At 43.0% G+C, this 19,075-nt stretch overlaps 3 protein-coding genes across 3 annotated transcripts; 1 reads left to right on the top strand and 2 right to left on the bottom strand.

The window, feature by feature from the left end:
• Positions 1 to 1,031: 1,031 nt before the first annotated feature.
• vtg2 (vitellogenin 2) lies at positions 1,032 to 9,773 on the bottom strand. The gene is made up of 35 exons (XM_029499486.1): positions 9,734 to 9,773; positions 9,362 to 9,382; positions 9,002 to 9,153; positions 8,653 to 8,904; positions 8,266 to 8,427; positions 8,024 to 8,172; positions 7,767 to 7,917; positions 7,526 to 7,683; positions 7,272 to 7,437; positions 7,046 to 7,171; positions 6,741 to 6,959; positions 6,448 to 6,665; positions 6,257 to 6,354; positions 6,052 to 6,176; positions 5,749 to 5,850; positions 5,533 to 5,652; positions 5,256 to 5,442; positions 5,068 to 5,161; positions 4,787 to 4,972; positions 4,560 to 4,704; positions 4,242 to 4,458; positions 3,926 to 4,145; positions 3,724 to 3,826; positions 3,598 to 3,642; positions 3,441 to 3,509; positions 3,155 to 3,361; positions 2,926 to 3,068; positions 2,658 to 2,798; positions 2,431 to 2,558; positions 2,148 to 2,331; positions 1,968 to 2,062; positions 1,778 to 1,872; positions 1,523 to 1,688; positions 1,246 to 1,407; positions 1,032 to 1,144 (listed from the first exon to the last, which is right to left on the bottom strand). Exons 1-35 carry the CDS (start codon positions 9,771 to 9,773, stop codon positions 1,032 to 1,034), a joined length of 4,959 nt encoding a protein of 1,652 aa, XP_029355346.1.
• Positions 9,774 to 11,041: 1,268 nt separating this feature from the next.
• ctbs (chitobiase, di-N-acetyl-) lies at positions 11,042 to 15,037 on the top strand. Its single transcript, XM_029499977.1, has 7 exons — positions 11,042 to 11,219; positions 12,355 to 12,493; positions 12,935 to 13,143; positions 13,230 to 13,401; positions 13,502 to 13,599; positions 13,734 to 13,895; positions 14,485 to 15,037. Exons 1-7 carry the CDS (start codon positions 11,091 to 11,093, stop codon positions 14,671 to 14,673), a joined length of 1,098 nt encoding a protein of 365 aa, XP_029355837.1. The 5' UTR covers positions 11,042 to 11,090; the 3' UTR covers positions 14,674 to 15,037.
• A 47-nt stretch (positions 15,038 to 15,084) lies between these two features.
• Positions 15,085 to 18,799, bottom strand: spata1 (spermatogenesis associated 1). Its single transcript, XM_029500048.1, has 12 exons — positions 18,740 to 18,799; positions 18,507 to 18,613; positions 18,131 to 18,248; positions 17,920 to 17,973; positions 17,208 to 17,598; positions 16,914 to 17,076; positions 16,783 to 16,840; positions 16,575 to 16,692; positions 16,374 to 16,499; positions 16,020 to 16,195; positions 15,556 to 15,654; positions 15,085 to 15,456 (listed from the first exon to the last, which is right to left on the bottom strand). Exons 1-12 carry the CDS (start codon positions 18,797 to 18,799, stop codon positions 15,304 to 15,306), a joined length of 1,623 nt encoding a protein of 540 aa, XP_029355908.1. The 3' UTR covers positions 15,085 to 15,303.
• Positions 18,800 to 19,075: the final 276 nt, after the last annotated feature.

The raw sequence follows: 19,075 nt of genomic DNA, 5'->3' as shown, positions 1-19,075 counted from the left end.
TTTTATTGTTCTGCACCATTAAACTAACACACTGTAAAGTCAGGAACATTAGATCACAATTGTTGAAGAGGATTAATAATCTGTAATTTTCACGTCATTTTTACTGACACACTGCCTCTTTCACTCTCTGGCATTTAGAGAAGATGTCCCTTAAAATATTTTTTGGGACTTTGTTTGGATAGTATAAGGCAAAGAGGTCGACAGGAGAGAGAAAGCGAGTTGAAAACTTTGTGTGTTTTCAATCAGTGTGATAGTTTGATATCAGGAAGAGTAAAGAGCATCAAAGGTGACATTTTTAGGTTTTTTACTCCACACGTTCTTCCTACAGCCTTCTTTAATAGCTCCTCTGTGGCAGGAAGAATTGATAAAGAGGTTGTAATGGAGGAATAAACTATATCAGAGCAGGCTTCTTTTTATTCCAGAGCTGTATTTTTTAATTTCTAGTGCAAAGCAATTTACAAAAATATGGTCGAACAGAACCCAGTTAGTTCACAGGCTGATTGAGACGGCAGTATAAACTGCTGCCTGACCACTTCCTCTACAAAAACAGTTAGTCAGGGTCCAAAATAAACGCTGCAACAATGTGGTGTCTTCAATCATTGAGACTGTGGAGGAAAAGCGTTTTGCTGAAAAGGGAATTTTTAAATGTAGGTCTGTTGTAGTGTTCATCGTTGGCGGTTTGAAGTCACACTTATATGTTGAATACGTTCTGTATTTATTTCTTTATTTATTCCACCATTAGATGATGGTAGGAACAACTTCAGATGAATCACCACACCACTGAGATGAGTTTCAGTGAGAACAAATCTGAGGAACCTTCACTGAGTCACTGTGGGTGAGAGTGTTTTTTTTTTTTTGTTTGTTTGTTTGTTTGTTTGTTGTTGTTGTTGTTGTTGGGTTTTTTTGTATAATGCAGCTGTATTTGTATTAAAAGTTCAGACAACTGTTGTTTTCCCTTCAAAATTTTATTCAAAGTTTAGAGCGAATGCAAAGTTACAATGGATGAAATATCATGACTGAAGATGTTAAAGTTAGGAGCACTGAGCAGTGCAGCGGCAGGCCAGGTGAGCTTCAGCTGTATCCTGGATGTCGGTGCTCTTCTGGAAGATGCTGCTCGGATCTTCTGAGCGGTTCAGGTTAGAATCTGTAACAGCGCAGAGAGCAGAGCCGTCAGATCTCAGGTAGGTGAACTTATCCGAGGTCTGTGAAACAGCTGTGGTTTTATTTAGTTTTATTTTGACTCACCGATAGGCAGGCAGTGGAAGCCTACAGAGACGGTGGTGGTCCTCAGTGGCATGCAGCCGGGTAAGCAGCGCAGCACCGGCTCCACAGAGTAACATTTCGACTCCTCACCGTGAAGCAACATCTGCTTCTCCAGCTTCACAGACTCCTGCTTCACGTAACACTCTGGTAGAGGGAGAAAAAGGACGGTAAGCATTCAGCATGTGTTTGTTATCATGTATATTTTCATCACATACTTCGTTTGTTCCACTCTGAGCATGAGTGGGTAATGAAATATTACCGGAGGCGTCACGGCAGCTCTTTCCAGGCAGGACCCAGGAGTGAGCGTAGCTGACGCCGTTCTTAGACAGGCGCTCGTTGGGCGTGCGGTACTCCTGTCTGACTTCACCATCAGCATTTCCACAGAGTCCACAAGTCTGACCTCTCATCCAGTCCACAACTTTAACCTGAAGAGAAACACCCAGACAGTTTAGCATTTTACTGCATTTGAACTGTCCCATTACCATTAGTCACTTCAATAACAAGTCATTTTTACCTTCAGGGCGTTCATATCGAAGTAGACCTCCTGAAGACCATGGCTGGAGGCGTGGAGAGCGATGCCCTCTCCTTTCTGTCTGATCTGAACTTTACCTGAAGTGAATGAATGTAGGAAGAAATATGTTACCTCATACTTCCAAACAAACATTTTAATTCACAGCTCAGTTTGTTTTTATAAAACAAAAGACCTGTGGGATGCTGATATGGCAGGTTGTTGATGGGGATCTCCACTCCATTAATCTTCACCATGATCATGTTGTCCTTAGGATAAATGTCGACATCACTGTCGGAAAGCAGCTGTGTTAGAATTCAGTCTGTCTTTATGGAGAAGTACGAAAATGTAGATATAAATAACTGTCTCTTATTACATGTTGGCAATCTTGACGTAGATCACGTTCTGCTCTTGCACCTGGTCCTTCTTCAGCAGAACCATGAATTTGAGTTCTGGGGTGCAATCCTGAGCCAAGATCTGGTAGCAAGAGAAAGGCATCTCGTTCTTCAGCTTCCTCTTGTTGAATGTGATCAGTGTGTCTTTAATCATGGAGCACTCAGCTGCAAAAAAAAAAAAAAGGATGTGTGGTGTTAACAAAGTGGCTGTGTAAATGTCAGACTGTATGTTCAGCCAAACTGAAACTCTTCAAATGTTTTCACCTGCATGGGCTTTGGAGACCATGTAAGAGATCCTCTCAGCCCAGTTGTCCTCGAACGGCTGCAGCTCAGTCGCAGTTTCTCCAAATGGCAGTGAAATAGGGAGGCCAACTCCTAGTTTGTAAATGGTCCTCTATGAAATAAAAATCAAAACAGGACAGTATATGAACAAGGTGTGGCTCAAACATTTGCTCCGTATTCATGAAAATAGGCCATAAAAAAAAAAAAACACCTTTGGAGTCTTCAGCACAACATTCAGGGTCTTCTCAGAGGCCACAGCCATGGTCAGTTTGATCTGATTAGCAACATTCTTGGCCTTTGCTATGGTCAGCCCGGCTTCGCGTGCATACCTGGAAATAAACTCAGAGATCCTGGACAGATATAAGGTTTTAAACGATTAAGTATTATCAAGTATATTCGATAAAGATCTAAGAACAAAATGCTGAATTTTCAATAAGCAATAAATATTTTAAAAAAAGTATTATTTTGTGACATTACCGATCAGCATAGTATTTAAAGCTTTTTGGAAGTTTCTCCCAAGTCATCTTCAGGCGAACTGCAGGCTCTTTACCCACAAGACCAGTTTCAGCTGTGATTTCGGTCTCGTATTCCTTGCATTCAAGGCCCCAGGCGATCTTGGCCTGAGGAGAAATTTGATTGCATTGAGTTAAATGTTAATCATCACGCAAAGTATTTCCATTCTCAGTCATGTCACCGAAGTTTTTACCATCAGCTTGTGGTTGCTCAGCATCACACCATCGGCGCAGATTCTCCAGTGGTCGTTCTCAGCCAGGTTGGCAAAAATGAGCTGCAGTCTGGCGGTGGCTTTGTCGAAGTAAGCTGCGATCTGGTATCCCTGAACTTTGTGGTCGGCCCTCACGGCGCGGATGAGAATGGTCACAGTGGGGCTGAGGGTGTTGGCCAGGTACTTGGCCTGAAATGTGCAAACCAGATGTTGATGTTATGGAACCTGATTGGTTGAAACTGTGAACCGGTGTGGTCGGTTTGCTGACCTTGTTGTAAATGGCTTCGAAGCTGTAAGCACTGCTCTTACTGTCGGTACGGGCTGCGGAGACGGCATGCTGCAAACGAAGAAATAAGACATTTATCCTCTTAAAGTACACAACGTGGCTGTTTCATGTTCCTCAGAAGACTGCATCTGAAAATTACCTGGTGGATGTGGTTCTTGGTGAACGTCATCTCGTACAGTTCTCGCTGCAACAGAAAAATTTGGAGAATAAATTCCTGCACATACTTTCTGATTCTTTAACAGCCAGGGGAGAAGTTGAGCTTCACCTGGGACAAGGAGCTGGACCTGGAGGAGCTGGAACTGGAAGAAGAGCGGCTGCTGGAAGCGCTGGATGAACTCCTTGAAAGCAGGCTTGACATGGAGGAGCTGCTGGAGCGGGCGCTCATTCTCTTGGATGCCAAGGGGTTGACAGCATCGACCATTTTGCTCTTGCGGCGAGAGGAAGAGCTGGAGGAAGACTCGGATGACACTGAGCTGGATGAGCTTGAGCGGGAGCTGCTGGAGCTGGAAGAAGTTACAGTACGGTTCTTCAGACCAGGAACCAAGATTTTCCTGAGTTTCATCAGGACGTTCCTGTCCTCGAGGACTTCCTCCTCCTCGCTCATGTTAATCACTTTGATGATCTTTTCTCCTGCCTTTTCTCCAACCTGAACCTCGACTTCAATCTTCTCAATGACCGGTCCGGCAGCTGCAGTTAAATACATCAATTGATAGATTTCATTTTAGCAACTTCACGCATGAAAATTTCATCAGTAACTTCATATCATTCAATCATTTGACTTGCCTGGAGAAACTTCAACAAGGAGAGCATGTTTTCCAATAATAGCGTACAGCGGGGTTTCTCTGATGAAGGCGGCATTGAGCGATTCAATTTCAGTGCATGCTTTTATTCCAAAGGTTTCCAGTGCACCACACAGCTTCTTCTTGAAGGCCTTGGGCACTCTCAGTTTCTCAGTAATCTTCCTTGGCAAGTCAGCGGATATGATTTCAGAAGATGCTGACTGAAAACAAACAAACAAACAAAACAAAGATTCAGCATAATTTTTTTTGGAACAGTTTAGAATTTAGTGTCGGAAGAAGTCTGTCATTGAATCGTAGTCACCATGCCACCAGCCATAGAGGTTGCCATGCTGGAACTCCTGAAGGTCTGTGCGGACATCTTTAGTGCAGCGTCAGCTGGAATCACTGGGGTTAATTTGGCAGCTGCGAGGTCTTCCACATTTCGTGCAACAGCAAATGTCTCAACGCTGTTGGAGGGAGGGACATTTTAGGAAAAGAAAATCTAAAAACTGGATGATACGTTGTACTTTGGGATGAGGGAGCACATACAGGGCAGATGCGATCTTATCGATGCCCTGAACAGGCAGGAGCTGGAGCTTGAAGTTGCCTTTAATCATGTCAAGTCTTGCTTCCACCTTTGCAGGAACAATTGTTTGAACTCTGGCTCTTGAAATCAGGGCGGCTTGCAGGAAAGCAGTATTAACACCCATAACTGCGTAGGTGTGCAAGGAAATACTGCAAGGGACAGAAAATACACATTTTAAGGGACGCCCTCCTGAAAAAGACGTTTTCCACCAGCAATCTGGGGAAATGAGGCACAACCAGTTCACCTTGGAGAAAGAGCAGCCCTCATGTTGATGTCTGACTTCAGAAGTTGGGAAGCATGGTAGTTATGAGGCAGAGGTGGTGTCACAGTCGCTTGTACTACGGAAAACATCAAACGTCAGTGTAATTGCCAAACAATTCTTCGATTTTAGAATCTGTACTCACGGATATTTCAGCTCATTATACTACGTACACTCAACAGCTGCAGCAGCAACACCAGCGGTGTAGAAGCTCAGCTCCATTGGAAGACCAAGAGCGGTGGGAAGGATGCGACGCACCTCAGCGACCAGCAGCGGTTTAGCATAATGGAGCGCGAAACCAGACAGCAGAGCATCCAGAGCCTTCCTGCCTTCAGCGTACACTGCAGGTCCTGTGGCCATCTAAAAACACCAAATGGCTTGTGAGTCACACAGTCACGTTGAAGTATTATTTGGATGTCGCGCGGTGTGTAACAGCAGAAGGCGCCGTACCTCAATGACTTGATCGATGATGGCCTTGTCAATGTTGGCAAATGCGATTTCCTGTCCGAAGAATTTCACATAGATGGAGGCCAGGGGCTGGCTTGATGGGTGAGCCCGCCAGTCAGAGAGCTGTCAGGAAGACAATGACAAAATGAATAAATCATTTTGTTTTTAGAAAAAACAAACTGAATATTGATTATGTGATTTACTATCCATCAAACTCACAGCCTTCAGAACTTGTTTCATCTTGGTCACCCTGTCTGCGTTGTCTGGAGCCGGGCGGATTTTCAGAAGGGCCTCCTGGATTCCCTCAGTTCTTACTCCCATCTGGAAAAGGGAAAATTTAAGGGATTTTTTTTTTTTTTTAAATATGATAACAACACATTACAAAATAAAAAAATATTTTTAATTTTGCATTCATTTCAGGATTAGTGGCATGTTAATCCCAATTTCTGGCTACATTTCCTATTTTTGCTGTAGCACTACTTCCATAGTGCAAACCAGCCACACAAGAAATTAATATTATACCTCTAAAATATCAGCGTAAGCTCCAGCCAGGTAGGTGCGAGCTTTGGCCACGATGGCTCTCGGCAAGATGGTTGCAGCGTCGTTGATGTAGAAGGCGCTGGCAGCGGCACCCATCATCCATGGGCCTGCAAGGAGAAGACAAAAACCATCAAACTACACGTCTTCATCTGAAATCTGTAAATATCAACAGCTTTTATCTTCTTACTGTGGTAGGCATCAATATAGAGGGCTCTGCTGAAGCGGTAGCTCAGCCTGCCGAATTTGGGGCTGAGGATCTTCACAGCAACGTTGCAGGCTGCAGCACTTAAAGTGGCAGATTGAAATATATAAGATTGACGGTGATGTCGATCATACAATAAAAAAATTTGCAAACACAATTATTGTTGAGGTTCTTACACAGAAGCAAACTCGGGAACGGTGTTCTTGGTCATGGACTTCATGTAAGAGTAGACAAAGCTTGCAACCTGCAGATTGGGTTCTTTCAAGAGGGCGTCAGCAAGAGTGGTCACCAGGCCCATGGGCAGCTTGGTCTCAAACAGAACAATAGCAGAAACCATACGGAGCTCCGGGTGGAGAGCCTTGTCCATGAACAGCTGGATGGCCATTTCTTGGATCTGTAATCCACAAAGATGAATGTTAAAACTGCACGGCTCATCGTCACGGAAAGAATCTGAAAAATCTCGTCTCACCATCTTGGGCTCTTTCTTCGCGAGGTTCCTCAGGGCCAGAACAGCATCGATGTGAACTCTGAGTGGCAGACTGGCAGCAGCGCTTCCAAAGCCGGGCAGGAGTTTCAGGATGGTCTTCAGGCTGGCAGGATGTCCGGCGTTACCCAGAACTTTGAGAGCGAGAATGAGCTCCTCAATTTTGTTTCTGGAAAGAGCCTCTGCGGCAATTTCATGGATGGGCTGAGGGAGGAACAGAAGGGCATCCAGTTTACTGATCATGTAACTGAATATGAGTTATATCAGACGTGTGCTTTAAAGATACGTACGATCACTAATTCAGCTGGACAAGATGGGCTCTCTGCACAGAATTTGGCAACCAGGGTGCCGTATCCGAGCATGACAATCTCACGGAGGACCGGGTTCTCTTGGATCTTTTGGTTCTTAGCCAATCCCTGTGGAGTGGTGTAAAAAAAAAAAAAAAGGAACTGACTACGCATTCTTGTTCTTACATTGGTGAAAAAATACACTAGATCTCTTTTAACGTTGACTCACCTCAGCTAATTTGATGGCCTCCCGGTCAGCTGTCACCATGTGGACCGATGCAATTAGAGCTTGAGCAGTTTCAGCTAATGTCAAGTCTTGAGCCAGAAACTTCTGCTTTAGGAACTTCAGAGAAACATGAGTACCGATGGCGGGGATAGAACTCAGGATCCAGTGCCTAATCAGGAAAAGGACAACTTGTGTTACGATATTATTCAGGACATCTTTGTTTTGTGGCTCTTTGCTGAAAGAAAAGCAGCAGTTACCTGTGATCTGGTCTGGCTCTGAACTGAGACCAGAGAGCCTCGATTGTCTCGTATCTGGCCACCCGCAGCAGCTGGATGAGCTCGATAAACTTCAGAGGGGCGTCCTCGTGTACTTTGGCCACATTGTTGGCCACCAGGTGGTTCAGAACCTCGATAATCTGACAGAAGATGAGATGTTACCAACAGGAAACGGTTCACGGAAACCTGCTGAAAGGAGGAATGGAGGAAACGCTGAACGTACCTGAGCCTCTGCGTTGCTGATCCTCACTAGCTGGATGGGTGTCTGGAGAAGCTCGCTGCCGAACTCGTACTGCAGAGATCCACGGGGAAGATATTCAGCTCTGATGGGCTCCACTGGGGTCCTCTCAATGTTCACAAAGGTCAGGGTTTGTCTGCGGATATTCACGAACACTCGGTCATCCTGCAGTATCTGACATTTTTGGTCTGCAAAGTCGCTGAGATAGATTTACTGCTCCCCCCCTTTCAAGCTGAACTTACTTAGCCTCCATTTGGGCGGCACCGTTCAAGATGTTGAAAGGAGAGAACTGGAACAGCTCTGTGGCCGTCGCCTCCAAGATGATGGCGCCTGTGGCCGACGGCTTCAGGATGTAGTTTAAGGCGGCGGTGCCCTTCAGGAACTTTCCTTTCTACACGGGCAAGCGGAGACACAACATTATCTCAACTTCAGCAGGAGTCTGACAGGGTTAAAGGGAAGGAGGTTTCAGGGAAATCACTCTTACCGTCTCACAATCGCTGCGTGTCTCTGTGTAGGCCAAGCCGATGTCCTTAAGGATTCTTTCCTGGCAGTGGTTCAGGTCCTTGGTCTTGGTCAGCAGGATGCGGTCGGCCTTTGTGTCCTCATTGATGACATAGTGGGTCTTGCACACACCCTGAGCTCCAGGCTAGTCCACAGAGAACCAACATATTTGTCAGTTAGAAGAGTAATCAGTGATTTCTTTACTCTCTGCCATGTTGCCCTTTTATTACTACTATCATTATTGAAATCCATACTTTGCTCATGTCCTGCTCTGATTCAAATATCAAAGCACTCTGTAGAATTTGTTCTTAAGGGTACGATATAAATAAAGTTTTTCTTATTATTATTGTTTTAGAATTGATTAACAAACCTCCTGCAGCTCGTAAACGTTGTGAGTCTTCTTGATGTTCAGCTGGAAGATGTTGAGGATTCCTCTGTGGATATTCAGCACGGTCGCAGAGATGCCAGCCGGCGCAAACACTTTTCCCACAAGGCCGTTTGTGTACTCAAACTTGATGGGTGTCAGGAGCTGAGCAGCCAGAGCTGTGGTGAGTTTGGAGGCAGGGAGGAAAGCATCTTTGGGCCAGATGCCGCTGTACTCCAAAATTTCAGGGTCTACAAGCTGGAAGGAAACAGGAAACAACGACAGGTTGAGTGAAACAGATTTTCGTGTAACTGATCACTGTGAAATAGTTTCACTCATTTTAAACAGCCTTTACCTTCAGCACGAAGGTGTCAGCAGTGGCAGCATAGATCAAAACTTTGCTCCGGATTTTGACTCCAGCCCGGGCAAGGCCCTCTTCAGGAAGGCCGCCCAGGAGCAAGCCTTCATATTTGTACACGTAGGTCTTTCCAGTTGCAAACTCTGGGGCTGAATCAGCATTAGAATATCATGACTGGTGGGAATTCACTTTAAACCATCAGAACTCAACGGGCAAGACAACACAATATATTTATTCCGCCATTATACTTATTTTATTTATTTGTAGTTCAGTGAAGCTAAACTCTGATTTAGGAAAAAACTTTTATAAACTTTGCTGAATGATTGCATATTTGTAAAATGACATTATTAAACTTACCAAAGCTGACAAGATTGCCCGCTACAAAGTACAAATGGAAATAAACAAACGTTAGTAAAGGCAGAAAAAGTCCGTGTGCACTTTATTCTTTTTAAATGATTTTAGTTTCATCAGCCAAGATGTTTTTGGTATTAGAGACATGAGATAAAACTCAAGAGATGACGAGCTATCATCTGTTGTTGGATTGGTTATGTATAAATAACAAGAACAACAAGTGAAAGTATTTTTCCAGAACAAAAAAAAATAAAGATTTCTGTCTTCTTTGATACATCCTCACATGAAGATTTTTCAGTTTTCCATTTTACAACACTGCAGCATTTTCTAAAAATAAAGTTGGAATTTAAGTTTAATTTCAGCATATTTCATACTTACCTGCAAATGCCACAACAAGAGCCAGTACAAACACCTTCATGGCTGGTGGATGTGAAAGAGTCTCAGTCGAGACTTCCTTTTAAATACCAGTTTATCTTACCAAAGGCACCTTGAAGTTTAACATTAACTAAATATAGATTAATTTTGTCCCTCATGTTCTTGCCCACCTGTAGATAAGAGAAAGTGAGAGAGATTGCTGAAAGATGTCACAGATCCAATAAGTCATTTTGACCTGACACTTGGTTTAAGTGGTACAGTCAACATTTATCACAAATAGAAAGTTTTTAGGTTGTCGTTTGTTTTTTTTTTGTTTTTTTTGTGACTTTGCAAACTCAGAACAGATGAAATAGAGCAACAACGTTGTCAGGGTTTTTTTTTTTTTGTTTCTTTTAACATGATATGATTCGGCATTATTGAATAAAATGTTATTTCATGCACTGATAACATCTGTCCATAAACAAATTGAATAATCTTCGATGAATTTAACAAATAAACGTTTCTGTTGCTCTGCTCTGATGAATTCAAGGACTGATGCTCACACTAATTACCGCAATTGAAAAATATTATTCTCAAATGATAGTAAGCTATAAAAAAATTTTTTTCAATGTAAATGTTCCAGCTTTTCAATCAAATGTCATTTTGTCCTGACCTGTAATTCAGTCAAACTGAACTCTGACCAACGCCAACAAGGTGGTTTGACATGACACTGGCAGATGATGTAACTGGGTTAATTTTTCTATGACACGTTATTACAAAATCCAACCAATTCAATATTCAAATATATTTAAGAGGATGAAGATGAGGTTGAAAGAAAAAAGTCAGACATATTGTGGAATCAGGCCTGTGCATGCTTTAGAAATGACTTTAAAGACCTTCTACAGTTTTGTGTTGTAATGTCTTCCTTCTGGATTTTATTTAGTCTCTTTTAGTCCAGGATCCAGTTTGACCAGCTCCTGGATCAGTTGTGAAAGCCCCGCAGGTGAGACATGCCCATTAATTAATCAGCATCCTTGGTGCTTGTTGTGTTATTGTTGGACTTTCCACTTGGAGTTAATAAATCAGATTTCTTTTTAAGCATCAATTATTTTCTTAATTTCGTGTGGAAAATGAAGATGCAGATTTTTTCTCCTTATATACATAGTTTATTTTTTTATTTTATTTTTTTCCATAACTAATATGAAGTAAAGGGAAAAGCCTGGCCTTTAACTCTGGAGTTGATGGCCAGGGAATAAAAAAAATAATAATAATAATAATAAAAACAGGTTTAACGCGGCTGTTTGAGGTTTGTCCCAAACCGCGCTCCGTACTCCGAGCTGTGTGTAATGTGACTGACGACTTTAGTGGGTCCAAACCGAACATGTCCCGCTTTGTGTGGTGGCTGTTTGTGCTGTTGTCGTCCACAGTTGTGTGTCTGTGCGGGGCCGGTGTGTGTCCGTGTGAGAGGCCGGAGCTGTGTCTGCAGATCCGACAGACGAGAGACTTTGAGGTACAGTCACATCTTTCACACAACTGGGCCACAATCTGTCAACACAAACACACAACTGAGGTCAGAACTGCTGCTCGTGTTTATTAGACATTAGAGAGAATAATAATAATAAAAAAAAAAACAACAACAACAACAACATAATTCCATCTCTAAAATTCACCTTCCGCATATAAACAGGGAGACATCTACTGGTCAGACGGGTGATATAAACTTTGGATAAAAAATAAATAAATAAATAAATACATTTGTTCTGCTTATTGGTCCAAAGACAATCTACTTGTTCTGATTAAAGTCAGTGTGTTAACCAGTAAATCAAACCCAACAGCGTTAGAAGATCATTTACTTTATTATGTGTTGAGAGTTTCAGGCAGAAGCTGTTGTTCCTGTTTTTGGTTTGTGTGTCTGCATTGTGTTCAGTGTTGTCATATTTGACACGGTTCCTCATCTGTGCTAAAATGAATCATGAAGATAAGCTTCAAACTCCTGGATATACTAAAATAACTTACATTTTGCAATAATAATAATAAAAAAAACAAAAAAACAAAAAGCTTTCTTGGATTATTTTTTGTGAACATGTGGTAGTTTAAAAAAAAAAAAAACAGTAAAGGGAAATAAATAAAAGTAGTACAACTGTGTGAGTCTGTTCTCCTTCACTTAGTGATTTTTATTTATCAAAAAAAAAAAAGTCCTACTGTCACCGTGACACGGACCACTGAGCCAAAACTTTGATGGCTAAGCCAGAGAACATTTTTGTGTTGTGTCACAGGCTGTGTGAGGTTGAGTTTAATGTTTGAGTGAATAAAAGAGACGTGGCACTGATTTAAAAAAAAAAAAAAAAAACAACAAACAGAACACAACATATCTTTATTTTGGAGGATTTACCAAAAATAAACAATCTATTTTACAAATCTAATGTTTATTATCATTGTTACTATTGAATATTATCAAAACCACTAATGAGCTGCTGGACACCTGAATTTGCTGGAGAGATAAATAAAGTAACTTAGTTAGCTTCTTTCTTTTTCTTTTTTCTGTTTGTTTCTTTCTTGAACTTTTTAAGTTTAATTTTTGTAAACTTTGCTCGTACATAACTAATTATGATGCCGTCATGCGTTTGTGTGTTCTCTGTTTGCAGGTGTTTGTGTTTGATGTGGGTGGAAAAGAATGGAAGTCGTACAATTGGAGCATGGTGACGACGGTGGCCACCTTTGGACGATATGATCCTGAGCTCATGTGCTTCGCTCACGCCAACGGAGCACGAGTCGTCCTCAAAGGTACGGCGAAGGTTTCACAAAGAGCTAAAAGAACAGCAAACATAAACATGACTCACTCACAGCTTCACTTCGAAGTGTTAAGTCTTCACATGACGACAAACAATCAGTCACATTTTATCTGTGCTGCATGTTTCATACATTGTTACACAAAGAAATTTACAGAGTAAAACTAATAACAATCATTCTAAACACTGTGTCACACAAATGTCCTGCTTTCAACACAAAGCGTCAAATAACAAAATAACAAAAATAAAAGAAATTGGAAAAAAGAAGAATTCAGAAAATGATTGTAGAATAAAATGACATGCGTCTCATTATGCATTATAAATATTTGAATCAGTAGATAAAAACGAACTGGTCTTGAAGAGCTGCAGAAGTTGTTTCATGCAGCACTTCATCCCTCCATCTCTCTCTTTTTTGCTCGTTGCTCGTCGCAAAAAGGCGACGTTCCTGTCCGGTACATCGTGGACCAGAATAACAGGACGGCCTGGATCACCGAGAAAGTCAACTTGGCCAAAAGTCAGTTCATGGATGGAATCAACCTCGACATCGAACAGCCGGTGGTAGAGGGTTCGCCGGAGTACACCGCCCTAACGAACCTGGTCAAAGAGACCACCGAGGCGTTCCACAGGGAGATCCCAGGATCGCAGGTGAGGGAGGCCTTTCCACCATCCAAAGTCCGAATGTGCCCGCTACTATGACGACTCCATTTTATCAATATTTGCCCAACTTCTAGGTCTCATTCGATGTTCCCTGGTCACCAAAATGTATCGACATGCGCTGCTACGATTACGTCACCATCGCCGAGTCCTGCGACCTGCTGTTCGTCATGTCCTACGATGAGCAGAGTCAGATCTTTGGCGACTGCATTGCGAAGGCGAACGCGCCGCTCTCTCAAACGCTGGCTGGTTTGTTGTCAACGAACGAGAAACAAATCAGCTCTTTGATGGAAAACTTCCCAATCACTGCCATTTGAACTTGCCCTTTTTATTTATGTTTCTGTTTAAGGGTATGACCAGTATGTGAGTCTGGGGATCGACCCAAAGAAGCTGCTGATGGGAGTTCCCTGGTACGGCTACGACTATCTGTGTCTCAACTTCTCCCAGGTCAGATGTTGTTCAGCTCAAATGTTGGTTGTTGAACGTGAAACGTAACCAAAAAAAAAGGTGACTTTGTGAAAGAGTGCGGGAGTGAAGGCAGCATTACTTCTCCACATCTCCTGTGTGTTCACACGCAGCAGGAGGGAATTTGCTCCATCGCCAAAGTTCCTTTCCGTGGAGCTCCCTGCAGCGACGCAGCTGGAAAACAGAAAACATACAAGTGGATCATGAAGCAGCTCAACAGCTCCTTTTCTGGCAGGATGTGGGACGACAAGTGCCAGGCTCCCTTCTTCAACTACAAGGTGCGTCATCTTCATTTTACATTTTAAGCAGCGAATCAGTCAGGCTGCAGTTTGCGTATTTACACAAAATCCAAACAAGCTGCACAAAGAAGGAGCCTTGAATTTATGATGTGTTGCTGCTGCTCAGATTTTTATTTAAAATCAGTTTTAAATGTCTTTGGTGAAAAAAGTCACCTCAGTCTTGAAAAGAAGAATATCCTGAACATCAGCAGTTATTGATCATCTTAATGTTTCATTCTCTCAGGACCTTTGTTTGATGAAGGTCGGAGCGAAAGCAGCTTGTGTATATAAATGTAAATTCTTTATTTATAGAATAATTAACTCTACGGCAGCAGAATAGGAATTTTTTTGATGTTTTTTAGTAAGTAGACGCTCCATTTAAGAGTTATTTGTCTTTCTGCCAAATTTAAGCTTCACCAATTTCATTAAAAAGCCTTTAAAAGTTCCAACTCAGAAAATCAGCGTGGGCCGTCGATGGGGACATTAACGCTCTTCAAAAACACACACACAAAAAAAAAAGTTTCCTACTCATCCCGTCGGTGACGTCATCATCTGTCCTTTTGTTTTGTTTTTTTTTTACTGTCCTCAGGATGAAGCGGGACAGATTCATCAGGTTTGGTACGACGACCCGCAGAGTATCTGCCCGAAGGCCAGCGCGGTGACGGCTAAAGGTTTGAGGGGCATCGGCATGTGGAACGGCAACATCTTGGACTACAGCGGTGAAGCGGTCGCCAGGCAACAGACGGAGATGATGTGGAATGTCCTGCTGGGATGCTAGCTGGGTAACACCGAACAGTCCTGCAGAAATGTACACCCCGAGCCCACTGCTGTTTGTTGCTAAATCAATAAATCCCTTTGTCGCAGTAATGGGCGGTGACTTCCCTCCCAGTTCAGGGATGCGTACTCGCACTTCAGAGTTTATGGTGGTTTTTACTGCTGTCTTTGGAAGCAGTAACATCTCAGACATTCCTCTGGCCTCAGTGAAATTACTGATTCTCTAACAAAAATGAAACAAACAAACAAAAACCAATCTGTTTAATATGTTGCTCACACACGCCTGAGGTTTCCAATTGATCAGATTGTTGAGATTCATCCACTTGTATATTTTTAATAAATAGAAAAATCTTGTTGGCAACTCTAGAGCTTGTTGAAGTTTTATTTGCAGCATACTTCCTGTAGCTGACAGAACTTAGAGACAGAAATACGAGAAGCAAAACTACATTGTGGACAAATCAGAGTGCAGCCAGTGACATTACGGTGAAATAGTAAAAGAAAAGAAACTCAGGTAGAAAATCAGAAGCTGTGCAGAAAGTACAACAGCATAAAATCATCATTTTTAATTCTAAATGACAAAATGAATCTGTTCCAGCAGAGACGGGGTCGAACAAAAGTCTCTGCTCACGCTGGATTAGATGGAGGTGTTTTCAGCTTGTGGTCTGTCCCGTTTGGTAAATCCAAATCCGAAAGACGCCGTCGAGGAGACGATGTGACCAGACTGGCTCTTCTTCTGGGCCAGTTCTGCCTTCAGCGCTCTCAGCTCTGTGGCTGCCTGTTTCCTCAGCTGCACATCCATTCAGGAGAAAAATAACAATCGGTGAATCCACTTTAAACTCACGAGCTGACTGCTGTGCTCAGGAGAATGAAAAACAAATCCAATCACCTTTATCTCTGTTACCAGCTTCATCTTGGCGTCTTCTACCTTCCTCTTCAGGTTGTCAATCTCATGGATCTCTGTCATGATCTGAATTATCAGCTCATTCTGAAATAAGAGGAGTTTTTTTCTTGGAAGAAATTCTTTGACTAAATATCAACCAAAAACAAATTATACATACAAATATTCAGGTCAGAATATACAGTATATATTTGGTATCACAGTCAAAGTGTAGCTCAGTGTCTCCAGGCACTTTTCTTTCTTTTTTTTTCCCAATATATAAATATATTTTGAAATATATTTTGAAGGTTTGGCTTCTTTTTGATGCTTTCTGCAGAATTTCATGCTGAATTTCATCTACAGTCTGTCTTGGGTTTTGTGCACGTATAATTTGGAATAGAGTCAATTTGAAGAACAGCCACACCCATAAAATATGAAAAGCATCTTATCAAAGGAGCCTAAATAGCTTTTACCTTGATGGAAGATCGGCCTTGTCGTCTCGGTCTCCCTCTGTTGTCTCTGGCCTGAAGCTGGTGCAGGAGCTTGTTGTAAAACGTCTCCAGTTCTTGTCGCAGGTTCTTCAGGTTTTCCTCCAGCGGAGCTGTGGCCTTCTTGGTTTCGAAATATCTCTTTTTCCAGCTGTCACGTGCTTTCCGTTGTGTAGGAGAAAGGAAAAGCTGGTTACATTTGACAAATTCAGCTTTTTTTCCAGAATTTAGATAATAACCTGATAATGTGATTACTATCCAACACCATGCAGAGTCATGCAGATCTTTGTCAGTGAGTTTCCTTTAACAGATCTAAATTTTTACACTTTTTGTGCCCACCTTGGTTCCTCCGGTGTCGGTTCTGAGCCAGTAAATCTTTCCCCTTCCTGAGCAGCTCTTGTCTGGTCCACTCCAGCTGTTTCCTCTCCTCCCTCGCCACCTTGATTTCTTCAATGAGTTCCTCCTCTAACGGGGACAAAACCTGTCAGCTGCCTTGAAAAAGGAGTGATAGTGAATTCCCGGCGTAAAGTGACAGCTTACTGGTTGCCTGAAAGACCGGAGGAGCAGCAGTTTTATGGGTGACCTTGGCCAAGTCTGGAGCAGGGGGTGTAGGGGGGCGATGAACAGGCTGGGACAACGAAGCTGGACTCTCTGTCACCTAAAAACAGACAGGAAGAGTTTCACTGTTTACCACAGACGTGGTATATTACTTCCTGTTTGCAGACATGTATGTAATTCCATACATCACCTCGCTTGGTTTACTCCCGCTGGATTTCACCTTTTGTGCATCTTTTGGTTTCCCGAAGCTGCAAAGAGACGCAGTGATAGAAGGAGGCAGAATATTCAACAGAAGTTTGTGTTTTTCCTGTTTTTCAGTACCCGTCTGTGAGAGAGAAGCCTGAATCTCTGTCCTCCTGGGACTTCCTGGACGTTTCCTCTTTCCCTGCAGGTTCCTTCCCCCGAGCTGGGTCAGCATCACGCCGTTGTAAAGCTCCAATAATGTACAGAAAAGCATAAATAAAACGATAACGTAAAGAGGAATCTTAGTGATGCTACAAGATGAAAAATACTTTATTTAATCCCAACAGATCAGCCCAAACCGAAAACATCAACCCTTTCTTTACATTTAAACTTTCACAAAATGCTATTTAGTGTGATTTTTTTTTTTTTCACCTTTATTTAGTGAAACAGGCTGTTTTGGCCTTTGGTGCTGAAATTTCCCGGGACAACGCTCCTGGTCTGCCCACTCAGACTTGTCAGGGGAAGGAGCCTCCTCTTCCTCATCTCCCTCTCCCTCTGAAGAGCTGTAGCTCTCCTCCTCCTCCTCCTCCTCCTCCTCCTCTTCCTCCGGGCTGAGGGTGGGAGGAGGCTGATGGGAACACCGGGGGATGAGGGGGAATTTTACCGTCTCCTTTGTCCCCGTTGGCAGGCTGCAGGACTTTGGAGGATGGTAAAAGGCCGGGCGGTCTGGGGAGCTGCTGCCGGTGTCCGGGGTGAGCGACCGGGAGCAAACACTGCCGTCGCCCTCCGCAACTGACAGCAGGTAGAGCTCTGGCTGCGGCGCCTGCACCCACAGTCACCAACCAGATATGAGCACATGAAGAAGAGTATCAGCCACCTGAGGATTTACAGGGAAGTCTGACACAAAGGATTTAAAGCTAACATGTGCCAGCAGAGGTGACCCCTTCATTCTTTAAAAGGTCAAACACCACAGAGATGTGCAACCTGCTGTGATTGTTCAGGTTTTCAGACAGTTCGGTGACTTTAAAAACTACACATTTTGAAAAGGTAGCGTCTCACTGAAGTTTTGCTTTTAACTGTCTTCACTAAAGAAAGAATAAGAATGAAACACAAATCTCTTGCATGAAAAGTGAAGTCCACTTACATACGGTGGAGCAAATGTTTTCACTTTCAGATCCCTCTCTTGTTTGCTTTTAACCTGCAGCAGGAAAGCATTAGGTTGGTGTCAGAGGTGGCACACGTTTCACACCCTTCAGTGCGGAAACCCGAAGAGTCAACTTGTGAATCAAACTTTTGCTTTTGTTTCTGTCTTGTCTGTAACACAACAAGCTATTGAAAAGTGCAAAAGTGCTCACCAGTGCCAGACTGCGACCCACACACTTCAGGAAGGAGAATTTGTTGTCGCTCCTGTCTGTGCCAAGAAGAGCACCTAGCTCGCTCCGCAGAGTTTTCAGGGTGGTGTCGGGATAAACTCTAACCACAGACGAGAAGATTTTACATTCTCGGGGAAAGGTATTATCCCAAAACACACATATTACATAAAGCAGGTTCAAGTGCTTTAATGCATTAGTCTGATTGTTGTTCTTTAGTAGATTACAGTTTTGAGCAAATGCAGAACAAATTTATCAAATGAATTTCTGCTTTTAACTATCAAACATTTCAAATTTATACCGTTTACAGTTTTATCCAACTATTTAACGATGTTTCACAAACAATTTAACACAGTCTCACCTGATGAACCCTGCAGATATGAAGCTCTCTATGGCCTCAGCTGGGACTTTGTTGAGCTTCACATTCCACTGGTCGTCTGGTACAAACAGCACATGGAGCTCCACAAACTAGACGGCCACAACACAGCTTTTTAAGGCCTGAAACCATCGTATGTATGGTGGCATCGCCAGTCGCTGCTGCTTATTGAGTTCAGTCCAAATGGTGCAGGGTTGTTAAGAAGTTCCTCAGCTTACCTTACAGCTGGCTGGTCTTCGGTCCTCAGGATATCTCAGAGACTCACAAGACAGCTCCATTATCAGTGCAGGCCGCCTGCACGAGGAGAGGCCAAGGATCCCTCAGAAGGGGGGTAGATATTCACAGGAGGACCCTCACCCCTCTCTCCTTTTTGTCTTGTGTGTGTGTCTTGAGAGGGGGGTGGACTGCTAAGTAACAATCTGCTGTAATCAAACACAGTCAGTCTTCCAGTGGAGTTTCTTTTATGAGAGTGCCAGCGGTGGTTGCTCCGGTGCTGATGATGACAGCTGCAGTAAAGAGACACTGACCGCCCTGCAGGCTGCATGCTTCTGTTT

This window comes from Echeneis naucrates, chromosome 4 (genome assembly GCF_900963305.1).
Source record: "Echeneis naucrates chromosome 4, fEcheNa1.1, whole genome shotgun sequence".
Lineage (NCBI taxonomy): Eukaryota > Metazoa > Chordata > Actinopteri > Carangiformes > Echeneidae > Echeneis > Echeneis naucrates.
The sequence above is the reverse complement of the archived record's forward strand: the minus strand, read 5'-3'. Positions and strand labels throughout refer to the sequence as shown.